This window comes from Pleuronectes platessa, chromosome 1 (genome assembly GCF_947347685.1).
Source record: "Pleuronectes platessa chromosome 1, fPlePla1.1, whole genome shotgun sequence".
NCBI classification, from domain to species: Eukaryota; Metazoa; Chordata; class Actinopteri; order Pleuronectiformes; family Pleuronectidae; genus Pleuronectes; species Pleuronectes platessa.
The window spans coordinates 7,993,530-8,006,558 of record NC_070626.1 but is presented as its reverse complement, the minus strand read 5'-3'; the positions used below and the strand labels follow the sequence as shown (position 1 = coordinate 8,006,558).

Below are 13,029 nucleotides of genomic sequence, written 5' to 3'. Positions count from 1 at the left end.
AGTATCTTACAAACAAGATGGATGAGATCAGAATGAGAATTACGATACATTACCTCATAATGGTTTGGTTTGATATTCCAGTCAACTTTGAGCCTCTATACATTGAGTGACTTGGTATTGCCCACAACAAGAGAAACATGCTTCTGATGTTCAGAGTCTAGCCAAAAAAAACAGGAGTTTCCTGAGGGCATCCATGTTTTCCCGAGCAGATGCACTGGAACGCATTTAGATCGGAATTCAGAAAAAACTAAACGGAATTATCGACTTCCGACTTGCAAAGAACACAGCAATACAAACAAGATGGATGAGATTGGAATGAGGATTAGGATACATTACCTTATCGCTGTGCATCCTGCAAACAGCTGTATAATTTCAATATTGTTAGAAGATTGCCTTTACTAACAAATGGGTTCATATTTTATGTATTTTTTTTTTATTAATATGTATTTCAATTTTTTAATCCCTCTCTGCACATAAGAGGATCTCAACATATGCAGTTCTTGTTCATGTTGTATCTTTAAAGTAAAAACAATTCAAAGAGAGCTGCAGTGTCTGAGTGTCTTCTTGGTGTGTGACTGAACTCGCTACATGTCTGTCTTTTTTTCACTTCTTCCTAAACAAATGCAAACGCTGACACAAGGTGACAATGGGAACAATACAGCTTCTGAATCCGCTTCTCATTGCAACCAATGTTATTCTGCCACAGTTTCCATTATTTAATTTGAGAGATTAAAGTATTTTTGTGTCTTTCTGCTTTTCTCACTGGTTTGAAGTGGGCAGGGCTGGACAGATAGTGATGGTGATGGTGTTGGGTTGTCTGCTTTGTTCTAAAGGGCCACTGTTGATCTATTCTATTATAAAAGTCCAATATTTTCAGCGTTTCAAGCTGGCTTCAGGGGATCTTTGATTGGGGTCTCTTAAGAGTATTAAACTATAAACACTTGTAGAAGATTACAGAAGGCTGTTAAAAGAAAAAGATTGTTTGCAGTGTGCTCGCTAGCATGGACTGCTTCAGGGTAAAGCCATATACGTCTTTACATACCTCCACCAAGGAGGTTATATTTTTACCCCTATCTGTTTGTTGGTTGGTTAGCTGGTTTATCGAAAGGATTATGCAAAAACCACATAATGGATTACCATGAAATGAAGCTAGAGTCACCAGCAGGCATCTGTTTACCAAAAATATTCAGGCGAAAATAAAAACCTTCTACCTCACTGTGTGCCAACTGCTATTACTCAATGCCAGTAGCACTTATAGTGATTCTGACTGTTGGGAAGGGAAGATCAGAATGTTACCTTTCAAAAGAGCATGTACTCCAAATGGTTCAAGAACAGCTTTCAATATAATTTGGGTGTCCTCAAACAGGCGTTTTAGGCGAATTTCACCCTACTCTTAAGAGGTTAAAGGAAGAATGTGGTGTGAGTGTGGAAAGAAACCCGTTAGATTTAGGTGTGGATATGGATCTGTCGTCATCAAGCCTGGCTTGTGCACAGATTAGTGAGAATCATGGCCTATTCAGTTTTTGCGTAATCCTGTTAACTAACTAATAAGCAAACTAGGTACTCAATCAATTTCCATGACATTTTGTGAAGGGGTGGGACTTGACCCAAAAGAGAATCCCTTAAATTTTGTGGCAGATCTTGATCAGATCTTTCATAAGATTTTCTTTAGCATTGTAAAGTACGCTGTTTTACAGCATTTTCATTGATTTCTCTGAAAAAGTGCAAATCCAAATAAAAATCCACATTTAGTGAATTTGAATGTGCATATTCATAAAGGGACTGTTGGGCCTTTCACTGTTTGACATTCTAGCCTTTGCATTGTTTATACTATTTTCTAAATCTGGTACAGTGCTTTGCTGCATTACTTTGTCCTGGTGTCTGTGAGTAGTTACACTTTGGTTTAATCTAATTTAATCTGTTGTTGGAGCTCAGGTAGTAGGAGCACTGGGGAGTGAATGCACTTGAAACACAGTTAGCAAAAAGGCAAAATCTTACACAGCAGATGTCTGTATCAGCGTGTGCAGCTGTATAAAGCCAAAGCAAGATGTGGCTGAAAGTGTGCGTGCTTAGCTGACTTGTCACTGAATGATTAAGGGTAAGAAATATAGTGCAGTGCTGGTAGCATTGCATGCTGGGAGAGTAGAACTAAGGAGGGTGCTGGTTAAGGCGCTTAAGGTGGTCCGGCTCTGTTGGGATCCAGCAGCCTTGCTCAATCCTTTACCTGCATGTTCCTGTGCTTTATTGTGTCTCACATAAAGAGACTTAATAAGCGTCTTTATCAAATGTGTCGGTAAGCTGCTGTGAGCAACCGGCCTGCTCACGTCCCACCCACAGTCAGAAGAGATTTGCATAAAACACAAAATAAAGAAATAAAACCACTGCAGTGTGTAAACACACTTTAGAGAGACGGAGAGGGGGCTGCAGTATTTTTTATGTGAGTGGTGATGTGGAGCAGTCCTTCATTCTCAATAAGTCAGGTTTGAGTTGTAACAGAGCTGCTGTGTTTCCTACAGATGGCTGCTGTCTTCTGGAGCCAGGCTCTGTACAGAAGCACAGATGATTCTCCGCTCTGACAGGTCAGAGCGGAGAAATTTGACTGCGTCCTCTGTTGCTCACCTCGCTACCAAAAGGGTCCAGATTTACTCTGCCCAGTATATTTTCCTAGAAGTTTGTGTATTAATTATTACGCGATAAATGAACAAGATGTTGCATCCACGGACAGGAAGTGCAATGAACAATTTGGAGGATGCTTTTACCCCTGATAGAGCCTGACAGTGCCACAAGTGGGGGGGCTATTATTAGCACAGGTCACCCCAATGGAACTGAGCCCCTCAGCCTGGCACTGCCTCACTCAGTGCATTGAACTTCAAAGGATCACAAGAATAAGGTTAAAAAATTTCAGAGGCTGCTTTAAAGTCAGTTTGAAATCCCCTGCGACAACGGGGCCAGTGTGAATGTGACAGTGAGGCAGTGGAGGTAACATCCTGCAGCACGAGTTGAAAAGCGGCCATCAGCCACCTCCGAGCTGCGTGGCATTTACCCTTTCGGGTGGCGAAAAACTGTGAGACCTTTTCTTTGACATTTGTTATCTTGGTTTTTCCTGTACTTTCTAATTGGAGGACGAGGTAGACTGTGGACCAGCTTCTGGCAGGAAGAACAGCTGAGATACTTTAGTGGAGTGAAGTCGGGATCTTCTACCTCTGTCTCACCCTGCTGTTCAGGTGCACCAGTGTGTCTGTAACTTTATGTGACAGCTGATGTGTGCTGAGCCAACAACGGGTAAAAACTCCTCGTAATAATAGAAAACCGTAGAATTACTGTAAACACACAACACAGGGTAAATTCACTATTCCAAATAATTGGATATATTTAAATTAATGTGTCAATGATTTCACACGAATTTCAGGGGTACTTATCATGAGGAGTACTTTTCATGGTGAAGTTGAAGCATAATGTAAGCTACACAGTTTTCTGTCCCACCAAAGGGACCTTTCCTTCAGGGACCACTGTGATGTCATAGTGAGGTCATCAAGGTTAGCTCAGATTGGGCATGGAGACAAAAATTAAGAAAACATGAGAACAAAATGATGGTTTAGAGACATTAATCTATTTAAGAGCAATTCTGCCTTGTTTGGTCTGGACCTTCTGACCTTTCAGTTTAGTCTGAACAAAAAGAACAGGTGTGAAGGTGCCTCAGACCCCCCACAGACCAACAGACCAGTCTGACCAATAGAGGTGGTCTCAGTGCGGATCGAAGTGAACGAGGGTTCCGTTTGTTTGTGTTAAAATCCTTATCTAGAAAGTTGTGACTTTTGGACCAATTGCAGACGTTGAGATAACATTAAACATTAGAAGAAGAAAAAGAAAGTTAAGTGTCTCACATGATCACTTCTCCAGTCTTTCGTTTTCCAATTATATTATGTCGTTTGTAAACAAACAAATCTCTGTCAAGTATAGTTAGACGCAGTCCATGTAGCTGATGACAACAGGACTTATGTATAATCATACAAAAGTCTTTAGTGCCCTCCCTTAATTGCGATTTGAATCCAAAACTAATCGGATCAAATGTAAACAATGTAATAAAGACAGTTATGAAAACGTTCCAGCAGTCAGGGATAGTCAAACAAAAGATGCATTCAGTGCAATGTGAGATCTGGTGGTTTTGAATCTTCTCAGGCTCCACTGGTTCAATATTGTTTTGTAATGTCAAAGACTTCAGAGAGGCATATTTAAAAAAAAAAATGAAAGGACAAAAACTGAATCAGCAGTGTAGATTTGTATTCCTTCTAACTCTCAGCTCTACAATTCCCATAATGCAACTCAGTGGTATGTATTAGTTTCACCCCACCGAGTTAGTCATCATGATTATTTTCTGAGACGTGACAAAGCTTCTCCAGAAACGTGGAAGACTGTGTTCATAGGCTGAGTGGTATCCTTCTGACGAGTAAACTAAACATCATGTGTTCAATCTGTGCACTGCCCCTTTAAAGAGGACTCCTGAGACTCAGTGTTGCACTCCTCTAATGTTCAGGGACTGACAAGAGACCGAATTCTAAAAGGACATTCTAAATCAAAGCAGAAGAGGCTGGGATATCCTGGCCTTCATCATAATACACCTAAATAAGGTCTTCTACTTACACACCTTAATACATTATTAGCAGCTCTTTTCTGAGATTTGAAAAAGGTCATCCAAGGCCACTGAAGTTAAGTAGGGCCCCTCATGACTGTTGACTTTGACATGCAGAATTGGTAGAGTGGTCCTTTAATCTGTATCTATCCTGCATCTAATGTTAAATCCAACATGAGCAGCTACTTCTCCTTGTTATCGCCGGAGAGGTTCCACAGGAACAGATGGAGCTTCAGGTGTCTGCCTCCAGATAGAGAGTTTCTGAGTCCCATCATTAAGGGATGGTTTCAGGGCTGCGATAGACACTTTCATCACACTGTTGCTTTCTCTGTACCAGTGGTAATACCTTTCCACGTCAGGTACCAGGACTAGACTGACGGCAGCAGGAGGATATTTTTCACACCTGAACTCTTTTCTGTGTCCAATAGTTAGAAACGGCCTTCATCAGCTCGCCCTGACCTTCACATCTCCCGTCTCAGCTGACAAAGCGTGGCTGCTTCGAACTCGGCCAATCTCACAAACAGCTCGGCCCACAGGCTTTCACCAATCCCCGAAAAATAAAGATCTAATGCCAATGTCTACATCATTAATAACTCCTCGTCCCAGCAGACACAAATAGAAAGAACAGGCTGATAGCAGGCACAGAACGGGTCGGGAACATCAGAACGCTCTCACCTAAGACGAATTATCGGAGCTATTCTGAAGGAACATTAGCCTGCTATGATGGATATTTTGAGTATGAGTAGGAGGAAGCACAGTTGATCAGAAAAACTCTTTCTGCAGTCCCCCTCTCGAGGTCACACACACACACACACACACACACACACACACACACACACACACACACACACACACACACACACACACACACACACACACACACACACACACACACACACACACACACACACACACACACACACACACACACACACACACACACGCGTAATTATACAGCAGTGATCGTCTGCTGCTGGTGTGCAAATACTGCCATCTACTGTTGCCCAAACACAGCACTCCGAACAGCAGCAGTGGTTTCACTGCCAGATGCGTTATGCTGCAGTTCTTTATAAAAAAAAAAAAACTTACGAGTAGAAAAACTGCTACATTAAGTGGATGTGACATTTATTTGGACCAGAGGAATGTGTTTTTCCTGGAAACATTTCTGATGCTCACTAAGGTTTAACCGAGGACCGAGCAGAACCAGTAATTATAAAACATTAAAAAAAAAAAAAAACTATATATTTTTATATTAAAATAATTACATTTAAGTTTTAGTATTCGTTCAACACTTTTTGAAAAAAAGAATATGCTAAGTTAGCTACATGTTTTTAGTTTCTCGTATTTATTCCAAACATTTACCCATTAACTGTCCTACTCCCGAGTTAAACATAATCTCAATACTGTGTGGGAGTATCTTATATGCTTTCTACATTATTTGTACAATGTTTGACTCAACTAAATCTTAACATTTGAGGGTATATAACTATAGTGTTTCACAATTACCACATCAAGTGATAACTCCTTTTCTATCCGTGTGGTTTCCATGAGAATTGTCCTTGATTGACTTACGAGTCAAAACAATCACAGTAAAAAGCACCATTCAGAAGCTTTGTATAATGAAGCTAAAGCTACTTTTATTTATTTCTATGTGATTCCTCCTTGACGACTGAATTGACTTTTGAGAGTTTTTAAATAGCCACTACAAGCATGTCGCCCAGAACTGTCCTCATTTAAATGAATCTGGATCCACTAACAAATGAGCACGTGTCGCGTCACAGCTCGTCCTAATATTTGGGGCCAACCTTTCACTTTCAATATAAAGAGGAATTTAAAAGAAATGCATATTCAAGTTATTTCCTGCTATAGTTATTTTGACAGTGTTAGATATAAAATTTTGGTTAAGAATAAAAGTAGTGAATAATTTGGTGAGACAGCTATTAGTGCTTGAATGTGTTACCTACATGTGTTTTTCAGGAGAACAGAACTGAGAGTTTGAACTAAAAATGAAGCATTTGCATGAATACTAAATAATCCATTTAGAACAGGTTTGACACAGCAATGACATGCCGCCCTTGGCAGCCTGCTATTGGCTGACTAGTCAGGCATGAGAGGGCATGTTGAGGTGTCACTGCAGTTAGTAATGGGAAAAAAATCAATTTGCTAAACGTTGCCTTCAGCTTCTTTATACAAAGATGTTATATAAATACTAATAAGTTAAAGGTTAGGGTAAGGCTAGTGTTTTATCAACATTGGTGTGGATGGTACATGATCATATCGGACACAGCTGAACACCCATGATGCAAATATGTGGAAAAACAGTTTATTTAAACAGTTAAACATATGTGTCTTATTGACTGAGAGAACATTATATATTATAAGGACAACAGATAAATCACTGATATACTTTCTGGGACTCATAAATATTATTCTGTAAGTCAGTGTCCCTTGTAAATGTTCCAGGCTTCACAGGTCAAGGATGAAGCGTTCGACCTTCATCATGTATGCTGGCTTCAGGTAGCGCTGTAGTTCACTTTTCTGCAGCCACATGAAGGGGCCGTTTATGGCTGTGGTGGGAGCGATGTCTGACAGAACGGCTTTGAAGAAGAACACCTTTGTTCCCTCAGAACTGTCCGTCCGAGCAGCTTTGGGCAGTTTGTACTTGTACACTCCGCAGGGGGCATTGCTCAGGAAGGTTGCACTGAAACCAGCTGCTGTGGGCAGAGGACACGCTGTGAGTTCATGCAGCTGGAGACAAAAGGTGAGCTTAAGTGCAAACGCTCCTTAACTTCACAGATCAGGTGATGCTGCACTTGTATTCCCCTGGATTACGAGCGTTTGACTGCTATAATGAAGTGTTATATTACCCTGATACTCCGTTTCCCATTCTCACATTTTCCTCAATTAAGTTTTAATGTACTCTCATGTTATCTAAATCCCACGGTCCCAGTCGGCTCGACATGCAAAGTGAGGCAGCAGCAGCAGCACGGCCATGTTAGAGATTCAATCCCCGCTCGGTCCAGTGATATTAAAAATGGATCAACTCCTGCTACTGTACGACACTTTAAATACAACCCTGCACGAAATGGCACACGCGAATGTCAAGTGGAGGGTTTTAATGGTAAGTGATTGATGGAGTTGTCACATTAATAGTTGATAAGCAATGTTGTGAAACAGTTTTGGATACTCAGTCCCTGGCATTTTATTTCAATACTTAAGAGTTTAAAAGCTTAATTAGCCACTCACAGATTTCTTTTTCTTTTACAGCCGATGTTAAATATCTCACATGAGGGATATGCTGCATTTCATCCTTTGCAAGCTTTGACCTCTGACCCTTAACGTCCTCCCCATCAGTAGCTTATCATGCAACTGATGAATTTGTTGAAGTCAGAAGTACAGCTGACATCTCTATCGTTCTGGATGCAGAGCCAATCACAGACAGGGACAACAAACCAAAAACATGATGATCATGTAGTGAACTCGTCTGTGTGTCCTCTTCATTTCTTAGCACAGGATTCAAATTTAAAAAAAACTCCTACAGTGTTTCTAAATCGTCCTGTTTGAAATGGACTGTTCTCTCGGTGTTAAAGCCCCGGTGCGACTTTGTCCTCCTTAAACATTTCTACAATATACTGTCACTTTTTATTGTTTGTGTGCAGAGCTTTTAATAAAGCTTGAGTGATGGTAGAAAAAGCTGTGTTCATCCTACCAGGTTTATCTACAATGTTATCTATAAAAAATGAAACTTGTTTTTATTACTGTTCACATGTGTGGCTTGTATATGAGAATGGTTTACTGAACTGGTGTTATTTTTCCATACATTACATGTTGACTATTTCAGAGGTCTTCAATCTTCATACCCAAGTTCACAAGTTTTCACAAACATTGGGCTTTTACTTTGAAGACAACTTGCTAACCAGAAAGTGGCTCTTTGAATGTTGCTGCCATGAGGAAGATCAACACCTGCGATTCCTGTGAATGCCTGTGCCAGAGCACTGGTCGCTTGTGTATTAAAATGTTATTTCTAGTGAACAAATTGCTTGTCCACATCACACCTAACTCTGTTATGCACTTCCTTGGGCAATTCACAACACACAAGCCAAGAGTGAAGTCGATAAAATGAATGGTTTGCAATATGCATTCCACATGTAGACAGACATTTGTGGAATTAATAGTAAACACATAAATAAAACAATCTAATATTTACTTCATACCATCATGACTTTCAGATGCTGCACTACGTGAGGGAGAAGCTTAAGCTACGACTACTATGCTATTCTGAAATTCAGTTTCCAAATGAGTAGAAAATCAATCTCTGGTTTCAAATCCACTCAATTTAAAGTGAATCAACTTCCGTGTGTTGGTGATAAAACCATATGAGTCATATCACAGTTTTTTATGTTGCAATGCAAAGGAAAGATGTAAACGTCTCAGGCCTGTGTCTTTATTAAATACTGCAGTGCAACACCAGGCAGCCGGGATTACTTGTCATTGAAACTGCGATTACTTGTCAGGGTTTAAAGCATGATCACATTAGGGGGATCTATATTAATGCCTGGCCTTTAGATTTCCAATTTTCACATTGTTATTATTTCTTTATTTTCTGACCCTGACCGGCAGAAAAACAGTTTGCAGATCCAGGACTCTAAAATGCAGCACCATCGACAGTTACATTAGCTGCAAGGTGCAAAATGACAGGGTGAGAGAGAAGGTCTGCAGCTGTTATGATGAGCGGGCCGATGGGAGGAGGTGGGATGTGTCCGGTGAATATTTTAAAGGGTAGGCTGCTCTTGCTGACTTTCCATGATTATAATGAAGCTTGAACGTGGGCAGCCTACACAAGTGGCCTACAATGTGGTGGGCCTTTACACTTGCGTACTGATGAGTTTCACTCCTCAGTCAAAATACACTGAGTCCACTAATCGGAGGGTCAAGACACTGACCGTAATTTGCCCCTGACAACTGTACCGACAACGTGGTGAGATGTTATCTGCACTTTAAGGCTTTGAGGGGTCCTAAGTCCAGAAGAAGACTTGCAGCCCATTAACCTGTTATTTAACTTTCCTCCACATATTTGCACGCACACATTTTGAAGGGCTTGGAACTCTCCAGTAGTATGGACGACAATCAGAAATATTCTAAGACTATGTAAACAATGTATTTGCGTGGATGTAGACTCAGTGGCAGTGAGGGTTCCACTGGAGGTGTCACAGCTGCTGCTGCAGCCACGATCTGAAGCTGCTCCTGCTGTCAGACTTCCTGAAGCTAGACTCATACTAGGGACTAAAATTCAGCATTTCTCTGCCTCTGCTATTTGATTTTGAGCGTTCTATCTGCTAGTCACCCAATCACAACTTTGGCACCTCACTAACAACTTTGTGCCACAAACAAGCCAAAGTTGTTGTGGGAAGTCAACTGAGTTTGCCAGTGGAAGTGCTACAGAAGCTGCCACTGCCACTATTTGAGGCTGACTTATACAATACCCAAAACGCTAATAGGTAGCATCAGTTACTATATTAGATATTGAATGACCTAAGCTCTTAATGGCAGTATTACAAAACGCTTACAGAACTAGTGACAGTAGAAACAGTAATATGAAAGATAACAGTATTATCATATAATAATTATAAACATGGATTTAGCTGTCTGATTTAGGATATTTTTTGATTAACATAGTCCTCCCTGACAAGAGATAAGTCTATGCAAGACTGAAGAAGTTTCATGTTTAATTTATTAGTTATTTGATGGTAGTTATCTGTGCATTAGAGTGCAACATTTCCAACTGAAATAAAAATGTTTTCAGGATTTATATTCTGTGATTTAACAGAGTCCACAGGAAATCCCTGAAAACTTAAAACTTCACAGATTAAATATTAGATTAAAATATCAGCAGCTTTATTTTAATTTGTCGGTGTTACCTGGCAGGGAGGCGAGGGCTCTCTCTGCGGTCTGCCGCAGCGTCTCTCCCTCCTGCCACGGAGCCTGAGGCAGCAGCCACAGCTTCCCGCCGCCGACCTGCTGCTCAGCCAGAAGAACCAGCGAGTCGGCCAGACAGCGCTGCACAGAGGACAGGTCCTTATCTACATCAGCTAAACAAGAGAGAGACTGTCAGCAGCTTCCTCCCTCTGAAACTGTCGAGCAGGATTTACATAAACTTTGCAAACATCAGAGGGAAAAAAATGCAAATCAGGGAGGGAAAAATGATTTAGTTAAAACTCAGATGCCTTTATAAAATCTGTTTATAACAATGTCTTTGCTGTTCTGTTTCTGCCTAATGATTTGAGGGAAGACAACAGACTATTTCAATGAGTGTATTTATCATATTTTGATACATGTTTATATTGTGAATATTCAGGTTTACTAGTTTAGCCCACAAGTCAAAGACTTAGTTAATTTGTCCATACTGACCGCTGACCCTCGGTGCTGGCTGGAAGTTCTTCAGCTTCTGCTCCCAGGAGTCGTCCAGGTCCTGAGCTAACACGATGTCCTGGTCCCTGCCGCCGTCCTCCTCATCCGAGTCATAGTCGTCCGACTGCTTACGACTCATCCTCTCAGCGTCCTCCAGCAGCCGCAGCTCGTGGTCTGACAGCAGGCTTTTCTCCAGCTCCATCTGAAAGCAAGTCAGCGCAGGTCGGCATGTCAAACTGCAGGATAATCACTCTCGCTGTGTGTCATCTGATTACTGTGGTGGAGAAATATGGCCCACATTGACCCTTCTTCCCTCCTCATAAATCACAGCTCAGCATTTAAATCAGAGAGCGCTGATGTCAGATTATGTAAACTAACAGAGGGTGTCGGTCTACAGCAACAAAAAGAGACAGTATCACAGAGAAATGTGGCCAATCAAACAGCACGATAATCCTACATTACTCCACATTTAAAGAATGACAAATTAAGGCCTATACACAAACTAGATGTTTGACCATTGGGACTTTCTGAAAACATATCAAATTAGTCTCAATGTGAGACAGAATCTTATTTGTCTCATTATTAACTTGGGCAAATAATGTTTTTAAAATCTGAATTATTTCATCAGGATATCATTATGATAAATGTATTGTGATACAGCAATTTACTGCACTGAGGTGTCCTCAGATATTCAGAAATGTGATGAATCATATTTATGAATGATAAAAAAGCATGGCTGGAGCTTTGGGGGAGTGTGCTGCTGTTGAGCCACTAGTGTAAACGGAAGTTTCATTATTGCCATACACAATACTGTGGTCCTGTAGAGCTCGAATGGTTAGTTGTTGTCAAATTTATGGGAAATGTAAAGATTGTTTTCATATGTTTAAGCAATAATGCCCCAGTTTTCTAACAGTTAACACAACATATTTGTATATATACACCTCTGAATGTTGAGATAAGCATTTTCACAACTTTGACATTTATACTTGGATCATTTGATCCATAATCAAAAAAAAATACCTGTCAGATGTATTGATACTGAAAACCAGCGTCACGTATTGCCTTACATTACTCATATGAATAAGGCTGAATACAAGACAACTTAGAGCAGTTTGATCAAATACAACTTTACAACAAATAAGCTTCAACTTTAAGTAAAACAATTAAGGGTCTTACAATAAGAGTGTCTCTACAAAGCAAGGGCCACCAGACATGGGGAGGGGCCACCAGTTGAGGTAATATTTTACTCCAATGGAGCAAGTGTCCAATACAGGTGTAAACGATTGCACAGAAATGATAAGGATTCAACTTGGGGCTTCAGTACCCGGGAAGGTGCTGGTTCTGCCCGATGTGTAACTCAGCTGTGTGAAGCAGAGCCCTGGCCATGTGACCTCAGCAGAACTGATCAGCTCACAGATTTCCCTGTGATACTGTGACAGGGAGTATGAGGCCATTTCTACCTGTAGCTAATGCGTCCTTTAGTTTTCCTCTACCTGCCGCCTGCTCCTCTTTGCGGCTGAGCCACCTCACCTGCTGTATCATGTGTCTGAAGCGCTGCTCCAGCGGGTTGCTCTCCGCGGAGATGACAGGCAGCCTCTGCAGACACACCGCCGCCATCAGGTTCCAGGGGGAGGTCCCTCTCTCCGTCGCAGTCGCTGCCTGAGAAGCTGCCCGACACATAGAAGAAGCCGAAAACTGACGAAGCCCCGTCCTCACTGCCATCGTCCTCCTGAAACGGGACAGAAACTGCCCCAGAGGCCGACCTGCCATTCCTGCACAGGGGGCCGCCATCTTTTTCTGCTGCGTTCAGAGCACAGGCAGAAAAATTGTAACGCTGGCTGATTAGTTTGAAATCACACGGAACGCGGGACTTTCACCCACATTATTCCACTCACAACCCAAGAATACACAAAATAAAAAAATAGGTGTTCCTGTTGTAAACTATTCTCTAGTAATATATCTGGATCAAGAAGAATATAGATTTCATATGG

The 13,029-nt window shown here is 41.2% G+C and overlaps 1 protein-coding gene across 2 annotated transcripts; it reads right to left on the bottom strand.

The window, feature by feature from the left end:
• Positions 1 to 6,939: 6,939 nt before the first annotated feature.
• On the bottom strand, positions 6,940 to 12,837 carry mrpl46 (mitochondrial ribosomal protein L46). 2 transcript variants are annotated; one of them, XM_053418009.1, is made up of 4 exons: positions 12,569 to 12,837; positions 11,039 to 11,240; positions 10,549 to 10,719; positions 6,940 to 7,344 (listed from the first exon to the last, which is right to left on the bottom strand). In XM_053418009.1, exons 1-4 carry the CDS (start codon positions 12,827 to 12,829, stop codon positions 7,097 to 7,099), a joined length of 882 nt encoding a protein of 293 aa, XP_053273984.1. In that variant the 5' UTR covers positions 12,830 to 12,837; the 3' UTR covers positions 6,940 to 7,096. The 2 variants fall into 2 exon arrangements, with proteins under 2 accessions (XP_053273984.1, XP_053274021.1); XM_053418046.1 differs by having other exon boundaries at positions 6,940 to 7,341.
• Positions 12,838 to 13,029: the final 192 nt, after the last annotated feature.